The 26,653-nt window shown below is 34.4% G+C and overlaps 2 protein-coding genes and 1 pseudogene across 2 annotated transcripts; 2 read left to right on the plus strand and 1 right to left on the minus strand.

Annotated features, from left to right (window-relative positions):
• Positions 1-514: 514 nt before the first annotated feature.
• Positions 515-7,033, minus strand: LOC119188520 (eukaryotic translation initiation factor 4H-like). The gene is made up of 7 exons (XM_037436891.1): positions 6,618-7,033; positions 6,185-6,312; positions 5,376-5,556; positions 4,093-4,271; positions 1,176-1,385; positions 867-885; positions 515-806 (listed from the first exon to the last, which is right to left on the minus strand). Exons 1-7 carry the CDS (start codon positions 6,665-6,667, stop codon positions 515-517), a joined length of 1,059 nt encoding a protein of 352 aa, XP_037292788.1. The 5' UTR covers positions 6,668-7,033.
• A 5,989-nt stretch (positions 7,034-13,022) lies between these two features.
• Positions 13,023-19,402, plus strand: LOC115450932 (myb-binding protein 1A). Its single transcript, XM_030179104.2, is given in 10 exon segments — positions 13,023-13,506; positions 14,512-14,697; positions 15,014-15,196; positions 15,614-15,782; positions 15,785-15,822; positions 16,230-16,630; positions 16,632-16,932; positions 16,935-16,980; positions 17,462-18,790; positions 18,793-19,402. Coding segments are annotated over 10 exon segments (3,276 nt in total). The 5' UTR covers positions 13,023-13,356; the 3' UTR covers positions 19,266-19,402.
• A 1,396-nt stretch (positions 19,403-20,798) lies between these two features.
• On the plus strand, positions 20,799-26,468 carry LOC119188809 (annotated as a pseudogene).
• Positions 26,469-26,653: the final 185 nt, after the last annotated feature.

The raw sequence follows: 26,653 nt of genomic DNA on the forward strand, positions 1-26,653 counted from the left end.
GACATTACACAATATCTAACAAAGTAGAAATCCAAGTATGTGGAAGTTAATTTATTAATGACACCGTAATTACATAACCTTTATAATCAACTCTTAAATTATGTTCATAATAACTCGTTCAGTGATTAATTTTCAAGACCTAATAAACTAAACAATCAATAAATGATAAACAAATACAACAGAAAATCGGTTATGAGGCGTGACGCCACATAATACAGTAAAATTAAAATAATTAGTTTACAAGATACATAAATAAGGAACCAAAAACATCTTTACGCGTTTAATGTCGTAAATGAATTAATATTATGCAAGCCGATATCGTACGTACACACAGGCCCAAACTTTGAAATTGACGAAACAAACACTAGCAATTTAATACTCCAATAAAACAAGCGACGCGCTGACTTCCCGCTCGAAAACGAGCGGCGAGCAGCGACGAAACAACTATAAGCTCATAGATACACGTAATAAAGCTAACAAAATACATGTTAAAAATGATTTACAACCTCATAACCTAACAAAATCCTTCGTATTCATATACAATTTCAGAATGCACTTGGAAAAATCGGAGCACACAATGCGGGATCGGGACGATACATATACACACAGAACCGGGAAAGAAGAGTAAGTGTACGGGTGTGAGTGTAGCGGATGCGGCTCCTATTCGCCCGCCAGCTCTTTGAGTCTTTTCTTCTCGCGGCCGCGCGCCGCCGAATATCGACGAGGCCTGGCTGGTCGACGCCAGCGAGTTCACGGGCTCCTTCACTGTACGTGGCTCTAGGACCAGCTTCGGTCTGCCGACGTGTCTGCAGTAAATTTTAAATTATATAGACCATGTTTATAGAAATTTAATCTTTATTACACACAAGCTAAAGAAGTCTAGGGCTATCAATTATAAAAGGCAATACCGTCCAAAAACCTTTCGCAATATCAGAGTGAAATAGGGAATCTGAATTTAATACATGTTCTTACATGTTGAGAAACAAACATCTTCTGATCAATCAACTTTGAAATCGAGCCCAGGATCTTATCCGGCTTTAGAGCATATTTAATGTGCTGGCAGTGTTTTAATCGGCGACCATTACACAGGAAACCGATATTATGAATTCAGATTTGTCCCTGTGTTTCGTGCGATCATGAAACTTAAATGAATCAGTTACAAGAGGTGCGTGTACCTGGGCGCGCGGGCGGCATGTCGTCGTAGGTGCCGCGGCGGCGCGCGGCGGGCGCGTTGGAGCCGGAGCGGCCCATGCGGCCCCACTCGCCCGCGCCGCGCGGCTCCTCGGACGCGCCGCGCGAGGCTCGCCCGCCGCCGTCGCGCTCGCCCCACCGCTCGCCGCCGCCGCCACCGCCGCCGCCGCCTCCTCCCCGCTCACGTTCGCGCTCTGCACACAACACAACTCAATCATCTATCCACAACAAGGCAGCAGCGTTGTGGCGTCTGATACTGCATCTAATATGATCATACACACGGAAGTGTCCGAGCGGTGGCAAGTCCGTGCGTTGCTTTACTGAAAAAACTGGCGCAAAATAAATTTTATTAGGATGCGTCCACGTAGGACTGCAACTGGAACTTTAGCCATTATCAGCAACCAATGATAAAAATGACGCGATGAACGTTAAATTATTACCTTACAACGTTCCCTGATGTGTTTTTATTAAGAAAACTAAAGGGGCTTGTCATTGTTTCTATCCCCTATAATTCTATACTTCCCAGGTAAAAGCAAGTTTACTCACATCTGCTGTAACAAATCCTGTTATCAATTATGTATGGTCGCATTATAGGAGCATTGTATAAAATATAAACACTCCTCTGTGAAATGTTGTTATTCTTTACTGTAATATCAAATAAATTTGTACAACACACAGTTTTGTGCAAAACAATATAATATGTAGGTAGGAAGACACCACATATTATAATATTTGCTATTCTTACAAATCACCTTAAACAAATATTAATAATTAAAAAGTATATACCCATTATTACCTCCTTCGTGTAACCTTGTTACATTAAAAAAACTGGCATGACATAGGTGATTCATGTTTTGGACATTAGTCAACAATGACCTCCAAAATCCCAAAATGAAAATTAGTATCTAGAGTAGAGATTTTAAAAATGTGTAAATGTTAAAAGCAAAACCACAAATATTTTACAATTTTGTTATGACCAGACAACACTTTTTTTTTTTAAATAATTTATATAAAATTGTCTTAACGTAATGATAAAACCATATGAATAAATGTCCAAATCACCAATTATTCGACAAATAGAAAATAGTTTTGTGTTTTAGTGTTTAGATCTTTTAGTAACATTTTAATAATTCCACACAGTCTTTCAAACCATCCCATAACAACCCAACAATACTCCAATTAAATCAGATTTACCACCACAAAAATAAAAGTAACGATAATGATTACATCTTGTACAAATGTGTGTATAAGCATGCAGAAAATAATATTTGTAGTCATTCAATAAACTAGTTTGACAAATTATTGTGCAAACATGTAGTGGACAGAGTTGGGATGTTTTTACCCACTAGGTGTATAGCTAAGAATGAACCATAATAAAATAATGAAATTAACCATCTGATTCAAATTGTTCATGTATAGTATTTTTAGTAAATATAGCTAAATGTCAAAAGATAATTATGAGCTACGTAATATAAATATAAACGCTACCATGTAAAATTTACATAATAATGTCTCCATATCCATCAAATTAGAGTGGCAATATCACTAGATATACAGCATAAAATATATCTTAAATTCGGGATGTCCCTGCTTAACTATTTATATAGATCTCTAAAAAAATATTCACCGTCGTTCTTCTATATAATGTAACTAGCTTTTGCCCGCGGCTCCGCCCGCGTTATAAAGTTTTTCGGGCTAAAGGTTTTCCGTTATAAAAGACACGCTATTTATTTTCCCGGTAGCCTATGTTCTTCCCAGGGGCTTAAACTTTCTCCATAACAAATTTCATCTTAATACGTTGGGTAGTCTTTGAGTTTAACACGATCAGGCCGACAGATGCAGCGGGGGACTTTGTTTATAATTTTTTAAGAGGAACAATCTCGTCATATATAATTGTTGCATAACTTTAACCGTTTACGCAGCGCACGCAACGGAAGCTCTCAAAACTAATAAATTTTCCCCGTTTTTGCAACATGTTTCATTACTGCTCCGCTCCTATTAGTCATAGCGTGATGATATATAGCCTATAGCACTCCACAAGCAAATGACTATACAACACAAAAAGATTTTTTCAGTTTGAACTGGTAGTTCCTGAGATTAGCGCGTTCAAACAAACAAACAAACTTTTCAACTTTATATAATAATATCGATGACCCATACCATATACATAAAAAATACCACTTGAACAAAGCTTTATCTGATGAGAAATTTATGCAAAAATAATAATGCCTATTAGGTTTTTTTTATATTTAGATCTTAAGAAAATACTATAACTGTTAAGTAAATTCCACAAATCATAAAAAATCTTTCCAAATATCTCAACACAATAATAATATAATCAAACTAGTTTGTCGAACGGTCACACCATTAATGGATTGAAAGCAAATGTAAAGATAAGTATACCAAAAATGGATGCATCGCTTTGACTTCGCAGTTAGCCAAATTGTAAGCTTTGAATATAAAATTTTATTTACGATACTTGTTATCTATCTTGAATAGCAATATATGTTTCAAAATAATGTTTACAACGTTAAGGCGACAAACGAGACGTCATCACAAGTGGCGTAGTAATTAAAAACAACAAAACTTGGATAAGCACCTTATTATTAATAATTTTATCTAATTTTGAGAGAGTTACGACTGACGAATACAGGCAACATCCAGTTAAGGTATACACAACGAGCATTTGACAGTTGAAAGGATAATTGACCTAACAAATTATAAAATTGAAACAATGTTCAGTGAACAGTCCAAATTCAATGAAATTTAAAATTACATTCACAAAGAAAACTTCTATAATGCCAAACAGGAATTTAGGGCACTATTTAAAAAAAAAATTTGTGACAAAGTCAACTATTGTTTCCACTGTCTTAGTGATGCGTTAGTGTAGCGCGATGTTACCGTGCGTGAACCCTCCACCCTGGTGGCGCGGCGCGCGGCGGTCGAGCGCGTCGAAGTGGTCGTACGTACCGCGCCCGCCGTCTCTCCTGAAGCCGCCACCGCCAGCGCCGCCGCCGCCGCCGCCGCGACCTCCCTCGCGCCCGCCGCCGCCCTCTCGTCGGCCACGGTCGAATCCCACTCTGCAACGTTTTGACAATGATTTGTAAATATAGTAATAGTATACAACCATAGACCCCATATTAAGGTGTAGTAAGTCTACCATAGTTATAATGTTTTATGTTGCTTCCTCAGACGTTAAATATCATTCAAGGTGGTAAAACAATAACTACATATGTACAGTGTTTATTAGTAAATCAATTGAATTGTAAAAATAAAAATTTTGATTTCAGAAATTATGTATACAAGAAATTCATGTTAAGAACCAAAAAATCAACTAGTATCCTAAGCAAGCAATATAGTCACTCTAATTAAGAAATTGGCAACATGCTCTCTGTTGCCGCTCTGTCAACTCCAAAACACACAACAACTCCAAAATTGTGATGCTCTTTTACAAGCTATGTCAGTCTCATAGTGTAGCATGTTCAGAGCTGGGAAAAATACATAGTTTACTCTTATTAAAATACATATACAAAAATACTATCTAGCATGTATTTAAAATGCCAGATTTAAGCTGCTGCCAATGAATTTATAGATAAAAACCTATTTAGGTAAATAAATTCAACAATTACATAGCATTAGAAATTATAGTGATAAGATAATTTGCATACACAATCAAGTACTTAAATATTTCATTTGCACCTTTTATCCCCAAAGGGTTACGCAGAGGTACAACTGGGGCATCCATTTTTCGCCATAAGTATTCTGTCCCAATATGTGAAAGGGAGGGAAGTGTGTTGCCACACATAAGCTATAACTTTTAGACACCGGGCTGATACTGAGTAGAAAAACCCAATATCTCTTTGTCCAACCCGGGAATCGAACCCAAGACCTCAGCACTGTAGTCATACCATAATACAACTAAGCCACTGAGGCAGTTTTTAGTACTTGAATACCTATTGCAGCAAAAATGTTATAACCAAAATTTTTGAGCTCATTACAAATGAGTCTATTTGTACTAATTTTAAATGAGTAATCAATAATCCTAATAGCTATGTACAGATCATCTCAACTAATTTTATTAAAAAATATAGAATACATTAGATACTAATCTTAAATATGAAGAAAATTCTCAACAAAATATGATTCAGAATGTTTATGATAAAAAATTTATATGAATATACAACCTGTCATTTCTTTTTTCTTCGGCTACATCAATTTTGATTAAATTTCCATCTACATTAATAGCTCCATTCATTTCAATTGCCTTCATCAAGTCTTCCAGACACTCGAACTCCACATAGCAAAATCCTTTGAATTTATCTGTTTCTTTATCCATAACCAAGCGTACATTTTTATTGATAAATCCTGGAAAAACCATATAAAATGTGCTTTATAAGATTCTATTAATGTTAAATTGTAATTTGGTAGTGCTTGGTATATCACTATAACTACAAGATGTTGCTAACCAATTTTAATTACCTAAAAATATTTATTATCTATTGTTAATATAATGTAAATAAAAAATTATCTTTGTGGTAAAAATGTATTGGCTGCTGCTGTTCTAAACGCTAATATTCATTTTTTATTATTATTAAATTAGTATCTACATCAAATTATTGTTAATATTTCTGAAAACCAATCGCATTCATTATTACCAAAATTTGCATACTGTATCTTAAAAATTACTTCACAGTTTATTTGTTTTTATTATAATTTACTTTTAGCTGTTTATATAATTAAAATGATATCATCATCTGTTTTTGTATCTAAAATATTTAACACTTCCTAAAGTTGTCTAAACAATGGTAAAGTATGAACTAATAAACCTTGTGAGTTTCACAGTGATGTAATGTTATAATAACGTGATCTAGAATGACATAATATGTAGCATACAGCGCCATACAAGCTACACATTTCGACCAAGATAAATTATCGCGTGAAATTACTAAGTAAAGTACATAAACAAAAAAGGTGACAAGTAAGGGAAATGTACTCACAGGGAAAATTCTGTTTATATCGCCTTGAATGAGTCCGGAAGGTAAGTTACCGACGTAAGCCTTGTAAGGAGGTTCAGAGGGGAGAGGACGGCCCCCAGCAGTCCGTCTACCGCCACCGAAATCTCTGCAATCACCCATACAATTGTATGCTTTTCATAACCTATAAAACTATACGAATGCACTAACTATTGAGAACAACACTCATATGTGTAGTAAAATGTTCAACTGTAATGAAGAAATGGAAGCAAATTCAATAGCGTGCGTAAAAATTCCATTTTCATTCAATGTTATCGCAATGCAAAAACATGAAAGTTCATTCGCAAATAATAAGTAAATTTAGAACTAAAAATAATATTTAGCCACAAAAATGTTCGATACGCTGGAAAAAATGTAATTTACTATGATAAAACTGTGTTTTAAAATAAATACCTGGAATTAACATCGTCAAATCCACTGCGACCTGCCATGTTTAGAAACATGGAACACTGAATGCGCGCGCATCAGTTTCTAGAAGCGGCCATAAATAAAAAATATAATTTAAATCAACAATAAAAAATCGATTCTTGTAATATATTCACAATATTAAGACGGTATTATAAATTTCACACGTAATTATTATTTAAAGTATATCTTTGAAATACAATTTTATATGTTCGGGTCAAGCATCGATATTTTATTGGCGCATCCCCGAGTATATATCAAAGAAAAAATAGGAGGTTATTTTTTTCTATATGTATATAAAATTCGAGTAGACTAATTCTAATAATTCGATTAGTAGACTTTTAATTATACTGTAGCTAATAGCCGAGAAAAAACTTGAGCACGCTACCGTGCGAGAGATGATTTTTTTGTACGTACGTAATATAGCTACGATAACGCTATTATAGTCTGATAGTCTGCTACAAAACAGGCCTATCTATAAAGGCTTATCTATAAAGTATGGTCGGACCCAACCCACCTAATAAGTAATGGACGTGATTCATTATGTCTTTGGCATCTATCCAATTGGCAGCACGGTCTTTGTTCTTAGGCGATTCTTTGCGGAAATAATAAAAAAGTCTATGTCTGTGTTTCTTTTTAATATATTTATTACGACTCTGGAGGCTAGTTCATTGAGTCTGTGTTCCACCACCAATAATTAATTTTATACACCCAATTCAGTGAATTTATCACTGAAACTAGTGGTTTAAACTCCCCTGCGAGCCAAGAAATCTTGGGGTTAGTAACTGGATTTACAACAGTTAGTATGAGGAAAGTGTAAAACTTTTAAAACATTGCACACATTTCGATAATTCGCCGAAAAAAGCTCGTCACGTAACTAGTTATAAATAGTTTAGCGAGTGGACTCACAGCTCACTTCCTGCAGTTCGGCAAAAAAGAGATGCCAACATTGGTCAAATGTCATTTTACTACTGTCAGATATAACGTGGGGTAAGTTTGATCAAGTCGAGGTTAGAGGGCACACGTGTCTCCGGTTTATTTCTCGACTCCTGATTTTGAAGGTTTTCATTTATTTAAGTATTTAGTTAGTGTAAATAAAATTTATATTAAGTATTAGTATTGGTAAGTAAATACATATTTTTATAAAAAAAAAAAATATATATATATATTATTATTATTATTATATTAACGAATTTTCGCCATGAATGATCCACCAGACCCTCCGGATCCTCTTCCCCCGGATCCTCTCCCTTCCACTCCATCTGTCTCGACAAATGCATCCTTAGGTGATAAGCGTAAACGCCCAAGCTCCAGTCAGCCTCTTTCCATTCCTTCTAAAAAAACCGTAGAAGTGTACACCTCAATCCAACACACTTACATTAATCCAGATTTTAATAATAAAAAAGTAGAGTACACTGACAAAGACATTGGTCCTTTCCTAGTTCACGTCTCAAGACTCGAACCTGACACTGCATCTGGATTTACCATAAAAGCAATGAAATTTGCCCAACTCTTGTTTAGAAATAATATAGGTGGCATAAGTAAAGGAGGCATAAAAGCATTGGGGCGTAACCGAGTAGCAGTTGAGTTTGTAAGTGCGGAAAAAGCCAATTCATTTATTTCTAGCCAGATACTAGGACCTCAAAAATTGTCAGCAGTAATACCGTCTTACCACGTCACCCGTATGGGAACGGTACGTAATGTACCCATAGATTGGACAATGGAGGAACTGGTTTCTGGTATTGAAATGTCACAAAATAGCGTAAGAGTTATCAAAGCGAGAAGATTGAATCGTAAAACTTTTACTGAAGGTGCCCCTGTTTGGGTTCCTACTCAAACAGTGGTACTGACTTTTCAGGACAGCAGCTACCAGAAAAGATTTTTTGTTTTTCTATGGCAATTCCTGTACAGATTTATAATCTCCCAACAATTCAATGTAATAATTGTTGTCGTTTTGGACATGTAAAGCAACAATGCCGATCAAAAGCTAGGTGCTATAAATGTGCACAACCCCATTCCGGTGAGGATTGCTCAGTCTCAGAAGTGAGCTCTACTTGTCTCTTCTGTTCTGCTTCTCATTTCGCCACCAACAAAATATGCCCCGAACATTCCCGGCAAAAGTCGATTAAGATTATTATGTCTCAGGATAATATATCTTATACTGAAGCATCACTACGCTTTCCTGCTGTCCGAAGATCTTATTCAGACGTCGCCCAAATTATTCCTTCTCAGTCTAGCCAATCTTATGCTCCAGTGGAAAACATCCATACCAGCCCTCGCTCCACATCTCATAAAAAGACTGTTCTAATAAACCGTTCTCCTTTTACTACCGTAAGTAACTCTTATGATAAAGAATCCCATGCTAATATTACGCGCACACCCTCATCCTGTCTGCCTAACGGCTGTGCTATAACAGAATCAACAGAATCTGTCCCTCAGGATAACTTAATTCCCCTATTAGTGTCCACTTTAATTAATATCATTTCTAAATTTGACGATGCATTACCGTACACTGTTATTGATAAGCTTAACCAATTGCTCATTTCTATAAATCGTAAAATTCCATCCCCTCAACATCCTTCAATGGAATTGTAAATCAATACGCTCGAAAAAACATGAACTGATTCATTTAATAAACAAATATCAACCATTTCTCTTGGCTGTCTCGGAGACTTGGTTGAGCCCGGGCTCGACCTTTCGAATATCGGGTTTTTCATGCCTCCGTGACGACCGAGACGATGGATATGGAGGAGCGGCGCTCCTCATACGGAGAGATATTATTTTCTCCCGTATAACCATTCCATCTCACTCCTCTACATTTAATATTATTGCCTTAAAAACAATGAATAAAACTTTTGTATCAATATATATCCCTCATCCCAGTATACATATAATCACAGAGCTTAACTCCCTATTATCTTTCTTTTCTGGACCGTTAATTATTCTTGGTGATTTCAATATTCACCATACTATGTGGGGTTCTTTTAATTGTGACTCTCTTTCCCCTCATCTTATAGAAACTTTTGATTCCTTAAACCTGTGTGTATTAAATGACGGGTCTCCTACGCGTAGAGTATCTCCTCTCCAAAATCCTAGTGCTGTAGATTTAAGCCTTTGCTCCCTCAATTAGCTTCTCATTTGATTTGAAGATTTTACCGTCTACCTACGGTAGTGATCATTTTCCTATTCTTATTACTATCCCTCAAGAATCTATTCCCCCTAAACCGGTAACTCCTCTTTTAAAATATAGAACTAGTCAAGCAGACTGGGAAAAATTTCAAAGTGAGATAGATATGAAGCTAAATTTATTACCGCTGATATCTGATTCTTCTTTCCTTTCATGTTACGATCAATTTGTAGTGGCAATTAAATCTGCAGCTGATGTGACAATTCCATTGAAAAATTCTTCTACAAATAAACTACCTTCTCCCCACTGGTGGGATTCAGACTGTACCGAAAGTGTTCGCACTCGTAAAGAAGCAGAAAGACGTTTTTCCCTTGATCTGAGCTATGATAATTATCTGGATTTCCAGAAATCTTCGGCATATACAAAAAGGTTGCTGCGGAAAAAGAAGAAAAATGGCTGGATAAGGTTTTGTGAAAGCCTTTCCCCTCGCACACCTTCCTCCGTGGTTTGGAAAAAGATTAAATCCTTTAGGCTCTCTTTTGAAAATCCTAATATTGTTAGCCATGACCCTTCTTCGTGGTTAAATGAGTTTATGGATAGGCTAGCCCCTCCTTATGTCCCGTCTGAGGAATCAGTCACGTTGTCCGAGCATCTGAATGATCCCTCTGACGGAATGAACGCTAGTTTTTCTTTTTCCGAACTAGAATGTGTTCTCAGTAATCTGCGCGATTCATCTCCGGGCTTGGATGGTATACCATATTCTTTTATAATAAACTCTTCTAATAATTCAAAATTATATTTTTTGAGTATTATCAATAAAATTTTTGAATCGGGCCGTATTCCTGATGCCTGGAAGACTCAAGTTATAATCCCTATTTTAAAACCGGGAAAAGACCCTTCCGATTCATCTGCTTATCGCCCCATTGCCCTCTCGTCTTGTTTAGCAAAAATAGCAGAACATTTAGTTAAAAATCGCCTTGAATGGATAGTAGAGCAGAGAAATATTATTTCAAAATCTCAGTTTGGTTTCCGGAAGTCTATGGGTACCATGGATAGCCTCAGTATATTCACTACTGACATACGGTTATCGTTATCGAAGGGTGAACATCTAGTAGGTGTATTTCTGGATATTGCCTCCGCATACGATAATGTTCAACTTCCAATACTCAGGCAAAAGTTGCACAATCTGAGTATTCCTGTGAGGTTAACTAATTTCATATGCAATCTTTTTATGGATCGTTTCATAGCTGTCCGATATCAAGGAAATTTTCAACCTTTTAGAAAAATTTGGAAGGGTTTACCCCAGGGTTCGGTATTAAGCCCAATACTATATAATTTATACACATACGACCTGAGCGAATCGGTTAATAGCTTCTGTAATATATTGCAATATGCAGACGATGTAGCTTTATATACATCAAGCTGTTCCTTCTCTGAAATCACATTCCGTCTCAATTCAGCTATTACATACCTAAACGATTGGCTTACTAATCACGGATTGACTTTATCGATTCCTAAATGTTCGGTTGTTGTTTTTACTAGAAAACGGATTATTCCTAATATTCAAATTTCATTAAATGGTCTTATAATTCCTATTCAAAATTCAGTTAAATTTTTAGGTGTCATTTTAGATTCCAAATTATCTGGGGTCCATCATCTCAACTATATCTCTGAAAAATGCGAAAGGAATGTTAATGTTCTGCGCTCTTTATCGGGTGTCTGGTGGGGCTCACATCCATATTCTCAAAAGTTATTATATAATGCGATTATTCGAAGCCATTTTGACTACGGTGCTTTTTTGCTTGAGCCCTGTAACAAAATGGCTATTAGAAAACTTGACAAAATCCAATCAAAGTGTTTGAGAATAATTACTGGAGCAATGCGTTCCTCTCCTATTAATGCTCTTCAGGTTGAATGCTTAGATCCTCCTCTATTCCTTCGTAGACAATTTTTAGCTGATAGATTTTTTTATAATATAGTTCAGTATTCCAATCATGACCTAATCCCGAAGCTGCATAATTTATCCCTAATTGTACCCCATTGTGATTATTGGGCACATAAGGACTTGCCATGTTTGTTGAAATCCTATGTTAATTTTAGTAGGCTAGATCGACCGTTAGTTAAATTTCCCCATAATCCCATATTTAGTGTTCCATTTGAAGCTCTTATTCTTAAACCCAAGGTTATATTAAATTTAGGTATAACTAAAAATTTACCTGCAGCAGATAGGGTGTTTAATAACATTTTAAAGACCGACTGGCAAGATTGGCTCCATATTTACACAGACGCCTCTAAAATGGAGGGTTCAGTAAACGTTGGTGCTGCTGTGTGGATTCCCAGGTATCGGATCACCCTTAGCTTCAGTTGTCCCTCTACCTGGACCATATTTTCGGGTGAAGCTATTGCTCTGCTTGAAGCCATCAAATTCGTTGGATCACATAAGGTCCCGAAAACAATAATATTCTCAGACTCTTATAGCTGCCTCCAAGACCTTCTTAAAATTCCTTTTCGCACTAGAGATAACTTTCTTATCACTCTAAAAATTAGAGAGCAGTTGTTGAAAAGCCTTACACTTGGTTTAGATATTAGGCTTGCATGGATTCCCTCCCACTGCGGCATAGCAGGAAACGAGGTAGTTGATTTACAGGCCAGGGATGCTATCAATCTTGGCCTTGGTACGTATAATGAAAGTTTCGCTCGTGACCTTCGAATTGAGACTAAATCTCATCTGAAAGAAAAATGGACAGAATTTTGGAAAAGTTCTTCCTCTCTTATTGGTCATAGATATTTTAACATTCAGCAGACTATCCCTGCTAAACCATGGTTTTTAAATATCGTGAGTTTCCCAAACATGCTACCTCAACTGTTATTCGCTTGCGTCTGGGTCACATAAGTTCTCCTGTATTTTTAAATAAAATCAGAGTCAGGGATCACTCATTATGTGAGTGTGGTCTGGAAGAAGGAACTGTGGATCATATATTTTTTAAATGTCCTAACCTTTCTTATTCTTTGTATGATTGTCTTCCTTCAAATATCTCGAAACCTGTCAACATGTCCTTTTTATTAAGTTTAGTTGATTCTCCCTTTATATATGAACTTATTAAATATATTTTAATTAATAATATTAAATTATAACCTTATTAGAAAATAACCTTACATAATAAATAATAACATGTAACGTGATTATGGAGGGTAGAGGTAAACGTGACATGCGTAGCTGTCATGTTAGTACTTATATATTATATATTTTTCTTTTTATGTATTTTCTCACGGTTGATATAATTAACATTATTATTTTAGTTTTACTAAGAACTTTCAATTTAGTAATTATTCCTATTCAAGGTTTTTCTTTTGCTTTTTTATTTCATTCGTATATGTTATCTTTGTTTTCATATTCACCCGGCCTAAGACCTTTTTTGACATATAGCACGTGTGTCTTCTACCAATGACAATGCTTTTCAAACTTGACATTGGCATAATTATCGTATAAACGATACAGCCAAATAAAATAAATTGGATTGGATTGGAACGTGGGTAAACTGTCAAAGCTGAAATTGCAATTGTGGATTCCATGTGGATTTTCATGTATTATTAATTAAAATGAAAGAAGGAAGCGAAGAAAATAAGTCTCAAAAGGATGTTAAAGTAACTCCTTCCATATTAGATGCATTTGATTTGCTGAAAGCGGCAAAAGATGATTCAAAGCTTAAAGGAGGCGCGAAAATAATATCGCAGTTACAGGGCAATGAGGTTAGTTATTTATTTTTGTTTTAGATCACTTTTATCAAAAATATATATGTGTTCTATTAATTGACTATTACGTCCCTACACATGGTTAATGGTAAACAGGGTTAACTCTACTATCTATTCGTCAATAAAAAACAGTTGTTGATAATGTTTTTACCTGCGACATAGACATGCTTTCAGTTGAAAAATGGTGCAAAGGCTACCGCAGCTGCACCATAACCTACTTTGTTTAGAATTTCGAAGCTTTAGGATCATCCAACAAAGCAATAAAAGAATTGTAGCAATTCTAACCTTTGTCCAAATTATATCTATTGATAGAAGTTATTCTTTGTCCATATGAGTATTAGAAGAAAAGTTATAATTATACAGCAGGGGCGTAGCTACCGCCGTATCAGCCGTATCAGTGATACGGGGCCTTCAAGCTTTGGGGCGCCTCTTGGCTCACACCTACATTAAACTAAGAAGGCACCTAAAAAGTAGCACTGCCCTGAAGGACCTGCAACAAATTTATATATAGGGCCTATGTGTGGCAAGCTACGCATGCTACTGTTATATAGGGTGGAGTTTGGGGATGGCGTAGCAAAGGCAGCTTCTTTAACTGCTGTAGCTACAAAAAATCTTATTTGGGGACAGTCTATAATTTTTGATGATATTAAGATCTGTATTGACAGATTTTGAAAATATGTACAGTCAGGAAGAAAACTGGCAATTTATGCAGAAACTTTTTTCATGTCAATGCTGAGTCGATCATGTTTCTTATATGGGTCAAAGATTCTTTGGGAGCATTAGAGGTTTAAAAAACTTCTAAGGTAAAAAATTGCAAAAACCTTACTTCACAACACATTATGTACGAAATGTGACGACTGACTGATTTAGAAAGATTTCTTGTATCTACAGCAGTTAAGGTATCTGTCCTTACAACATCCCAAAAATCTACCCCACATATACTAAAGATAACCTCACATGCATTATCTTTTCTAACACTTACAAATATTTTGGTATTTTTAGAATGAAAAAAATACCCAATATGTGCTCAAACGGCTAGTAAGGAGTTTAGGTGCTAATGTACCTGAAATAAGAGCTGGATATTTTGCCACATTAGTGACTGTACTAACTAAGTTTGATCAGCTTACCACCAGTCAACTACTTGAATTGACAAAGAAAGAGTTACATGCTAATGGATCATCAAAAAGTGTAAGTTTTAATTGTAAATGTGTATACAACAGTTATAAAGATAGATTTTGCTTTATAAAGTAGAAAAATCTTTAAATCCATGCATGTTTCACATAGAGAAGTGTAATTTGGAGTAATTAACATTCATAAAGAGTGCAGGAAAATAAATCAAATTAATATATGTTACAAATACATTAAATTGAACAGTAAATTTTGACCATTAAACAACCACTTAGTATAATTGTGTCAAACTGTAGTATATTTAAATACATTAAAAATATTTGCATGTGTTTTTCATCTTAATATTTGATCTAACTAATATTAATTAATATTGCAGGAAGTTGGTGATGTAGCCCTGGGGCAGATATTGATATGTGGTGCACTTTTTAGATCAAACTTGATCTTAAAAAGCACAACTGAGGAACAAGCTGAAATTATCAAAATGCTATTAACAGCCAGTAAAAAGAAATCATACCTCAGCACTGTTGCTTTCCTGATTCTGCTTGATTTTGCTGTAAAGGCAAGTACTTAAACTTTAGGAAAATAATTAAGATAGTACCAGTTTTAATGATGTAAGGAATTTTTGGCCTATACATTTATTTTTTTAGTTGAAATTAATTCATGTTATGGATGCCTTTCACAAAAAAAAGCTCAAATATTCTATTGATTGAGCAATAACAAATTAAACGTAAATAATGTTGTCAATAAGAAAAGAAAAGCATATTGCAGAACATTGTTATATTCATATGTAATTGTATTCTTTATATTGTATAGTAATTGTTTTGTAACCTGCTTGGAATAGCTTAGTAGTCAAACAGCATTTAAAGAGAAAAAATATAATATTTATAGTAGATAGTTTACAAAATTTTTAATAAAAAAGCACCTTGACTATACAAATAACTGTTTCATTAGTTTAACAATTGTGTATTTGTTATAGTTGGATGAAGATCAATTTTCGTCCATAATTTGGTCTAAAACATCAAAAGAAGAGTTCAAGAAAGATATAAAAGATCACAGTTTGGATTCACTGTACTTCCTTATGGTTGTAAGTGATAAGTTTCCAGGAAAGGTTAAACTAAGGAAGTTGATAGGTGATGCTGAGATTCTCTCGATGATAATATACACTCCATCTGTGAGAAACTGCTGGTAAGTTAATAATTGTGTTTCTGTCACTATATTTCAATAATAGTTTACATTCTCGGGGCTTCTGCTGCAGGTACAAGAACATGTCCTCTATATGAAATTTGATTAAAATTTCAGGGCCAATATACCTTTCTACTATCATTAATGCTAATAGAAAACAGAAAAAAATTATGGGAAAGACATATTCTACTATAATAATAATATATAATATTATATATTTCTATTCTATTGATAACTCTATGACTATGATATGACATTCTAATATATAATATTAGCTTTAATGGTTGTAGGAAGCCATCTTGTTTACAGTGTTTGTATGGTTTAAGAATTCAAGTTATGTAGATGAACAATGTTTTCTGATGATAATTGACAACAGCTTATTGATATAAGTACTTCTTATTGATTTCCAGGCTGGAGTGGAATATAATTCACTAAGCCATCCCATCTACAAAGAAGTTGGTACTAAGATAGCAAATTCTCCACATCTTCAAGTATTTTGGACGTCAGGGGTTGACAGTCAATTGTTAAAACACAACAGAAATAGAGAACTAGCAGCTGTTAACCTACTGACTTCAATACTAAATAACCTACAAGACAATTTTGAAGTTCTACCTGAACTTATCAGCAGAAACTTTTTCAAACTCTTCATGGATTGGTTCAAAGGCCTGCAAACAGCAAGTAAAATTAGAAGCAAAAGGGATAATGAAGATGACAACAAAATAATGATAAAGAAGCAAAAAGAGCTACTCAATGCCTTGACAAAAGCACTAAAATCTGAAAAAGTTGATAATAAAACAAGAGTTGAAGTACTAAAAATTACTCTTTAATCCAGGTGAAATAAATTTCTCAGAGATCACTGGATCCACTGTTGTAAAGTCAGTTGTTGCTGATTTGGACAAAGATGGTGTGAAGAAAATAGCTAAACCTTTTAAAGGAGTCCTGTTAAACACTACAAAGAAATTCATTAAAGATGGTGTTGAAAGAAATTGGTACAATAATGAGAGAGTGAAAGCAGCTGAACTGCTATCATATTTGGTGAGCCATGAGGCAGTGAAGGATGATGTGGAATTTAAATTGACATGCATGAAAATGTTGATGTGCTTTTGGTTTCTTCCAAGATAAGTGATGATGAGAGTGTTGCTGTTAGTGGAGATATGTCAGGTATGATCATCTTAATTCAGCTTCTTTTAATATAGCTGTCTCATTGTGCTGGTATATGGTAGCTGGCATAATGTTAATTAATCAAAAAGAAACATGAATATCTTATATGACTCTAATAATATTAGTCCATAAATTGCATTTATTCCTAACCATAATAAAAAGTACATTTTATTTAAATATGCACAAAACTGCCTTGATGACCTTATTGTATTGGGTGCATGGTATGACTAACGCTCTAAGGTCCTGTGTTTAAATTCCTGATCAGGAACAGTGATATTAGGTTTTTCAACTCAGTATTGGTTTTGGTACAGGCCCAAATGGGCCTGGAATTTATCCACATATGATATGCTATATGGAACACACTTGACGAAAAACGGCTGGCCTGCTTGCATCTCCGCTTTCCTTTTGGGGATAAAGGCTAGATATGCGTGGTGTATTTAATTTTGCATATTTTTTAAAAGCAGGTTCATTCTCTTTTCAGGTGCAATCAAGTCAAGCTTCTACCGATGCTTCACATCTCGCTTTTCGAATGTTGATCACCTTGTGACTGTTTTGTCGTCGCTCAGCAATTTTATATGCACAATACTTGAGAAAGAACAAGTCAGAGCCAAGCTTGAAAAACAATTCCCTGAAGAAAACATGGTTTGCTGGCAAATGCTAATGGAAGTATGTCAAAAAATTGAGAAGAATGAACCAAAATCAAAAATTGACAAGGTTTTCTTGATATTGTTGTATCAACTGGGACTATTTTTATTCTCTGAACCTACCCATGTGAAGATAGCTAGAAGTTCTATCAAGGAACTCAAAAGCTGTTATGAACACTACAAGAAGGGAATGAAAAAAAAACAAACACCAACAAAAGAAGGAGATTTGGCAGTTGAACCAGAATGGATTGAAGTATTAGTGGAAGTCTTGCTATCAATCTTATCAGTTGAGTCAAGTGTGCTCAGATCTGTGGTACAATGTGTGTTTAGACTTCTATGGGAATACTTAACACCTTCCTCTATGGGTCAAATAGTCTCTGTGTTGGACCCGGAAAATGAATCAAACCCATTGACACAGGATAGTGAATCAGAAGGTGAAGAATCTGGTGACGAAAGCATAAAAGATGAAAACGAAGACCAAAACGACGACGATAAGAGTGATGAAGCAAGTGACAGTAATATTGAAGACGAGGATGATGATGAGGAAATGAAGACACCTGACCAACTGAGACTAGCGGTGCAAAAAGCTTTAGGCGCCGCCGCAACTTCCGACACAGAGAGTGTTGACGCAGACATGATTGACGAAGAAGAAGGCAAAAAACTTGATGAGGCATTAGCGGAAGCTTTCCGACAATTTCAGCAAGGCAAAGGTAAAAAAACGAAAAAAGACCGTAAAGACAAAAAGTCGTTGTCGGATTTTAGGATTCGTGTCCTTGATTTAATTGATATTTATTTAGAAAAAGATCCGTCAATGGATATTTGCTTAGGACTGATGACGCCTCTCACGAGATGCTTGGAATTTTGCATCCAGGACAGCCAATTCAGTGAATTGGAGAATAGACTGCGGAAAACCATAAAAAATCTGACCAAAATCAAAAAGTTTTCGACTACTGATGACGTCACAATGGAGATTTTGTGTGATTATTTGAAATCAACAATAGATAAAGGAGAAAGGTCACATTTCTTGTATCAGGCTCTAGGCGACATTATCACGTATTTTGCTATATTTATAATACACTGCTCGCAAAAAATTACTGCACTCAAATCTAAAAAGAATAAGTCGTCACCACTGGTGAATATATTCAAAGACGCTCTTCAAAGCTACTTTAAAACAGAAGTTGCATGCTGCCTATCATTTTCTTCCATAATGTTTTGCAGACAGAATGGGAAGGGACTTATGAACTAATTCCTGTTATAACAGAAAATATATTTGATAACGAAGTAAGGCAGTTTCGTCGTAATGAAGGTATAGAGTTAATGGCCGGATTCTACCGTTCTTTAAAGAGAATTAAGCATAAATCTGAAAATGCTTTAAGCAGACTGTCTAACTTGGAAGCACAGTTTGAGAAAACTTTAACTGATACATTGTCTGGTGAGAAAGAGGTTGCAGTAAAGAATAATTTCTTCAATTTGTTGAAAAAACTTATAAATGCAATTAAAATATTTCATGAAAGTTCTGACGTAAAGACGGATTTAAGTTTTGATTCATTATTGAGTATTGTAGGATCATGTAAAGGAACGGTTAAAGTAAGTAATAATAACCATGTCCAGGCACCACCGGCAAATAAGAAAAAAGAATAAAAAGAAAAAGAAAAAATTGAACAAATTAATGGACACGCGGAACCACAACAAAAAACTAAGAAAAATATCAGAGCAGAGTGTTTAAAATATTGCTATTTTGTCGAATTTTTTGTAATAAAATCTTACACACCTAAAAAGTATTTTCATTTTGAATACATTTTGTTCACATTGGGTTATATCCTTTTTCTTGGTGCAAGAGACCACTTAATTTTAATTTTAAAAAATTTAATTTGGATTATTGTTTACTTTTCCAAACTACACTTAAGTTTTTTAAGTTACCCTTATTAACAAAAGTAAGGTATATAAAATAGTTCACGGTTCCCAAAAAATTAATTACTTAATTGAATTAAATCGAATATCCTTTGCAATATCTTTCAAAAAAGTTATAGTAGCGTGGTAAGTCATCATTATATAATTAGTAAATTTGCCACAAAAGTAGCTGATCATAATATTGAAAAATTTAAGTTTCCTATACGTAGAATTTTTTTTTCCTTTTTGCGCGAAGTAAGTTAATCTAATTTTTTTATTTTGTAAAGAAATTTTTTGTATGAACGCAAAAGTGTATAGGTATAGCAATTTGAAGTTTTGTATATGTTCCTGAATACCTATATGGGTGCCTGTAGTTGTAGTTCCGAATTATAAATCACGGATTAATCATTATAGCATCCTGTTTTAGTAATCGAGTTCAGCTACATTTCAAAAGATGGCGCTACTAATATCCGTACTATGTTGCCAACATAACGTTACAGAAAGTATACCTTGTAGTAATTTTGCGTTAAATGTGATCAGCATAATATTTTTGCAATGACGTAAAACTCCGTGGGTAACTATTTAGCGTTCTTCAGAAGAAGTAACCTCACTTGTTAGGATGGGTGTAGGCAGATGAGGACAGAGGAGCTGCTGTCCCCGCTAGATTCAACACAAGTACATGTACTTTTACTACTTTGATAAATTATTACGATTACCCACATGAATTTTTCGCCACGACTCCTGGATCAAAACATAAGACAGACTACCTCTCCGCTCCAATTGAAAGCTGGCTACGCCCTTGTTCGTTAGTCGACATAATTTAGATTATTGACCGCTAAAACCAGTGTCATAAAAATTAAACAGTGATGTATGATTCATGTTATGTTTGTTCATGTCTTTAACCCTCTAAGAGGACTAAAAAGAAAGGAGTTGGTATTAGTATGCCCTAGCCCAGATGAAAACCATATCTGGGTTGGGCCTGTGAATATGATAGGCCGAACTTGTCATTTAGGGTGTTGGTACGTCTCAATATTAATTATGCACGGCTTGGCCGCATGAAAGAATTTTTCCAGGGTAAATGTCATTACGATATTTTTACTTTCGTTTTTATAATAAGTCAGTACAATAAGTAGAGTAAGGAAGTTCTCTACCTTTTTTTTTATTTAAAATGTTTCTACTGAAATGCAACATAATGAAATTAGTACATAAGTAGTATGAATATTTATTTCTAACGCACCAAATTAAAATAAAAAAACTTTTATACCAAATGTCAACATAATGTAGTAGAAAATATGAAGACTATGGCAACATCTGCTACCGGAAACAAGCAGCAACTCATATGTTTCACAACCTGCTCAAAACTCAGCCAGCCATCTTTTGTGGAAAAATCATTTGTTTCGTGTCATCAGGGTAAATTTCACAATTGTAATTAATGTCAGAGCCACAGTCTTCGCTTTTATTAAAAAAGCAGCTAGCTGGTAAGTGTGGGTTTAACTCTAGTAGCATTTTTGCCAGTCACTGTCTGATTGTGAGACGACTTGTCCCAGCAATCATTGACCTCAGCGGTCGAATTTTGGCTATCTTTGTGATTTCAATAAGCTGTAAATTTAGGAAATCTAATTACTTGAAGTGTTTTGAATCTAATTAATTTATAGAGGGTCGGACCGTTCATAATAAAATCAATATTCGTTGCCCTGACAGGTATTCGTGCCAAAGTCGAAGAGTAAAATAAGTGTATTTACGGTTGAAAGTTGGCAAACGTTCACGTTTCTCGCGAATATTGTGTGCAAACTTACTTTATTTGCAAAAAAAACACGATGCCTTTCGCACTGTATTGTCAGTTTGGCGATTTTCTATTTCAGAACTGAACAAAAATCCAGTGGAAGGGTTTTCTGCTGGATTGATAGACGACAATGACATTTATAGATGGGAAGTGCTCATCATCGGACCTCCAGACACGTTATAGTGAGTAACTATATTATATTCATATAAAACTAATGTGTAACAAATAAAAAAAAAAAATCTTGTGTAATTTTTTTTAACATATTCACTGTGCGTCATCTTTGTACATTAAATTACTAGAAATGCTGATAATATGTGAGTATTAAACTTGAAAATATGCTGCAACTGTGGATGTCAGATAATCAGAGATATTATGAAATACTTATTAAATGTGTTTGCAATTTCAGTGAGGGTGGATTCTTCAAAGCACACTTACATTTTCCAAAGGAGTATCCTTTAAGGCCACCACGGATGAAATTTGTCACTGAAATATGGCATCCAAATAGTAAGTATTCTACTACAGTATTCCATTAGACCTTTTGTTGATACATCATGTATGTGATTGCAATTCAATTGCTCTTTGGAAATTTGCAATGGTGTTTACATACAAATATGCATTATGATGTAATAAGTATAGGCAATGAGGTATGTATAGGACTTTAAAACATGTAACATCAGAATGGATTGTTAGTCATTGGAAATATTAGTGAATTTGAATAACATGTTTGAAATTATATATATTTTTCAAAATTTGGTTTTAATAATTTGAATGACATGGCATTCTAACAATTAAAATGAGTGCACATTGTATCTCATTATGATATTCAATTTTTTGTGGGCACATATGCATATTTTGTTTATAATTATGGGCACAATAATTTCAAACTATTTCCCACATTGAAAACTATATAGATGTAGATATGCAATCAGATTTTCCATGTAATTATGACTAAAGCAATGAAGAGTTAACCTTTGAGTCATGAAGTATTTCTTTCTATCCTTTATCAAGTTATTCATAAAGTAAATGGATTAGTTAGTTTTGGTATGATCATTTAGGTTGTGCTATTAAATTTACTTATTTGTATACCCATGACTTGCAGTAGTATTACGTCATAAACTTAGGACAAAGGTACTAATTAAATCTTTACTAAGTATACTTGATTTCCAGTGGTATATTTGCATTAAATATGGATGTATACTAATCCAAAAAAAAAATTAACATCTATACAATTTTCAGCATAATTAAGCTCAAATTAGAATACACTAATGTGATAAATAAATACTGTGATAAAAACATTTTCAAACTAAAACAACACATAGCTAATCTTCTCTCACACTTAATCATGCTGTGATTTTATAAAATTTTTAAGATTCTTGTAAAATCTAAAATTAATCACTTAACATTAATTGAAAACTTATTTCTATTGTGTACTTATTTAATATGTGTTTTGTTTTATATTACAGTTGAAAAAAATGGCGATGTTTGCATATCAATATTACACGAACCAGGGGCGATGATAAGTGGGGATATGAGAAGGCATCAGAGCGATGGTTGCCTGTGCACACAGTGGAGACAATACTTATCAGTGTCATCTCTATGTTAGCTGATCCCAATGACGAGAGTCCCGCCAATGTTGACGCCGCGGTACGTATCGTGTACTATTTTGTTCATACTAATCATAGTTATTTATAACATTCTAAAAATAAAAATCAAAATATTCTATATAGTATGTCATGTTTGGAAAAGAAAAAATATGTTGTGCATATTGGAAAAATGACTGATGACTAGATGGAGCCATAATCTTTATAATTTTAAACATGGATAATTTAGATTTTTCCTTCCCTGAATATAGCTTATTTGTAGCAATTGTATTAGCTTGTGTTTATTTATTACATTCTTAGATTGTGAAACTAGTGAGACTTTGAGTTAGATACCTAGGGATGGTATTTATTTTTGTCTTCCAAATAATGTGACTTGTATCATGTTGCATGTTATGTCGTCGCCATGTTATAGATTAAAAATAACTTGTAAACTAGGGGTGTACTTCTCCTACCTCAATGGCTGATCTAAAGAATAGTTTTATTTGGCAATCGTTCACAGTTAGTCATTAACTGAAATTTTATTGGCCTGCTATTTAAAATACTGTGATAGAGTTAATGTCAAATGATGTGGGCGATTATATTAACATTAGGTAGGCGGATAGACTGTGTCAAAACAGATTTAGAACAGACTGTGAATGAAAAAAACAATATTAGTGTTGAGAATGATAAATAGGAAATAAATATTAAATTAATGTAATTTTTAAATGCCTTGGTTTTTTTTTGATAAATATTTCAGGTAATAAATATTCTATCAAATTGTTTTAAACAGGGTTCCTCAAAGTGGAATATGGGTACCCCCTGTGGTGCAAGGAGATTGTAGAGAATATACTTAGTGGTGGTGAACTTTCACTGACATTACTTTTTCTAATAGGGAAAAGGCCCCATCCATTATTTAATGACATCTATAATGATTGCTTTTTGTATGTCTTATTTTGTTTTATGTGTAGTCCAATTTAACCCGTCATGACTTGTCAAACAGCTACGCGTGTGACGGAAAAATAACCTTATTATGTAGTATATAAGGTTATAATCCCGTGACACACGCAAATGTCATGTAGCTGTCTTGGCTCGCCGGCGAGCCACGAGAGACCAAGAGTTAAAGGAATTCATATTTAGTTTAGAAAATATTTGGATTACACAATATTATGTGGAACTTTGAGAAATCCTGTCATATAACTTTTGATTATTGTATGTAATTAGAGTTTAAGGGCCATGGTTGAGTATATAATAAATATACATATAGTTTTGCACCAAGATAAACTATATTGTACTCAGTATTTTTTAAAGCTAATGAAATAACATGACTCTTATATAGAATCTGACTTTTATATAAAGTTAACTAACATTTTTATTTAATTAAATACTGTAGCTCCAGTGTGGTTAGCAGCCAATGACTTATTTTACTACTTTTTTGTATAACTTATGAAATAGAAATATTCATAGTACTCATTTTAGTTTGGGGCCGTTCAGGTATTATGTAACGCAATTTTTGAAGATATATGAACCCCCCCCCCCCCATGTGACACGCCGTAACGTTTTCCTGTACGCCCCCCCCCCTCTCCAATAGTTATGTAACTCTAAATTTTCATTTTTTTCTAATCACAATTATTTCACGCAAAATACCGGAAAGTCGCTAAAATACCTTTGTTATTATTTTAAAATAAAAAAAACAATGTTACATAATACGTTGTACGAGAGCCTCCTCCCGCCCCTGTAACGCATCGTAGTTTTACAAGAGCCCCCCTCCCCCCCAAATTGCGTTACGTACAGTCCCGGATCTTGAATTTTTTAAAGGCGGGGCAAAATCTGGATAATGCCGCCCCCAACAACCACCTATATTTTTACTTTTGTCATCACCATCATCATCATCATTTCGCGCCCCGCGGGAAATAATTTATGTGTGTTATATACTGGATATCTCAGTAGTCAAAGTTGCGTTAATGATGAGATGTGTATTCGTCTGCCAAGTTTGAATTTGCCGCCCTCTATATTCGCCGCCCGGGGCACGGGTCCTGGCTTGCCCCCCCCCCCCTCTAGATCCGGGGCTGGTTACGTAATACTTGAACAGCCCCTCTTAAGGATAATACAAATTATAGCAATGCAATATAGTTTATCTAAATTTACTGGAAGAAAATGTAAATAACTTATGTTCTTATTTTCACATGTTTCATGATCTCATTGTACTGTTGTTTGCATTCACAGAAGGAATGGAGAGAGCGATATTCGGATTTCAAAAAGAAAGTTGCCAGATGTGTTAGGAAAAGTCAAGAAGATTGCTTTTAGGAGTGAGAGGGGATTTTAGAACATAATGTTTACCGTTGAAAAAGGGGCATTGTAACACAACATTAACATAAGACAGCGTATGAGGAATTCCATATAACATAGCAGCAAGCTCATACACCTCGCATGGACCTGCACATACCCACAGTAGTAGAAGTGTCCGCTCATTCTGTTTCTTTTTACAGAAAGAATGGAGGGAATCGTATTCGGAGTTTAAAAGGAAAGTAGCACAGTGTGTGAGAAAGAGCCAAGAGGATTGTTCCTAAATAACAGTGCCCTTTTTCATTGATTTATTTGGATAGTGAGTGTGTGGTGATGCGGTTAGGACGTTAAGAGCAGGCCCCTGGCGTGATTCACAGTGCGAGCCCCTCCATCTGGGCCAGAGACAATATTCAAATTGATTTAAAATAAATACTTATTGTAATTAAATGGTGTCGCTGCCGTATTTTATAAATAATAAATTAAAATAGAATTCAAGGTCTTTTTTCATCTTTTTTAAGACATGTTAGCTAGCTATTGTTATAATGATGAAATGTGTATGGTAATTTTTATAGAAAAACAAATCTGCATTTTGTTCTTTTACATCCTTGTACAATTATAACTTTGATCTCTGTATTGTAGAAGCCAAATCTGAAGTAAAAAATGACCTATTTATCAAGTGTTTACGATTCGCTGCTGTTCTCTATAAAATAAACATGCAAGTGAAGGTAAATAAAAACTTATAAAAATTGTAAAAGGTGTTTACAAAACCTTCGTATCTATTGCGTGTAAACTGTTAGTTACCCAAATGCATCATTTATAATTGGTACCTTGTAAAATTGGTGATGTCGCTTCTCAGGAACACAATTTAATTCTAGTGCTAATTTTAGTAGTAAATTTAATAATACCTAATTATAATTTTTACTGAATAAATACAAGTTTTTGTAAACTTATCCTTGTATCGATTACACCTTGCCCTCTATGCACGTATGAATGCAATATGTCGCTAATATCTATTGGCAGTTTATAGCAGTTGCTAAAGTTTGGATTTGTAAACTAGTTCACTTTCGGATTCAACTTTGGATAGTTGCTTTGTCTTAATTATATTTATTTTAATTATGTGGTGATTACGCTTATTCTCATAAACTTAAAAATTAGGATAATGTTACCGAAATCATGGCATGTAGTCATTATGTATACTGGTGAACCCCCAATGTTTGGACTATATCATCGAACATTAATTTATGAAGTGTGTATAAATACTTTTGCCTGTGTATGTATATTTTTTGCTATAAAATCATAATGCAGTGATGATGCTATTTCATTTTATCACCTCTTAATTTTTATGAACACTATTAAGATAATTATTTCCTTAAATATAATCTTAAAAAAAAACAAAATACATAAAAAAAAATCTGCTGAATTATGGTTTATTAACCACCATCAGTAAATTTTGTATAAGGAATATTGTGTTATTGATAAATGAAATAAAATCT

The sequence above is a fragment of the Manduca sexta genome, chromosome 9 (genome assembly GCF_014839805.1).
Source record: "Manduca sexta isolate Smith_Timp_Sample1 chromosome 9, JHU_Msex_v1.0, whole genome shotgun sequence".
NCBI classification, from domain to species: domain Eukaryota; kingdom Metazoa; phylum Arthropoda; class Insecta; order Lepidoptera; family Sphingidae; genus Manduca; species Manduca sexta.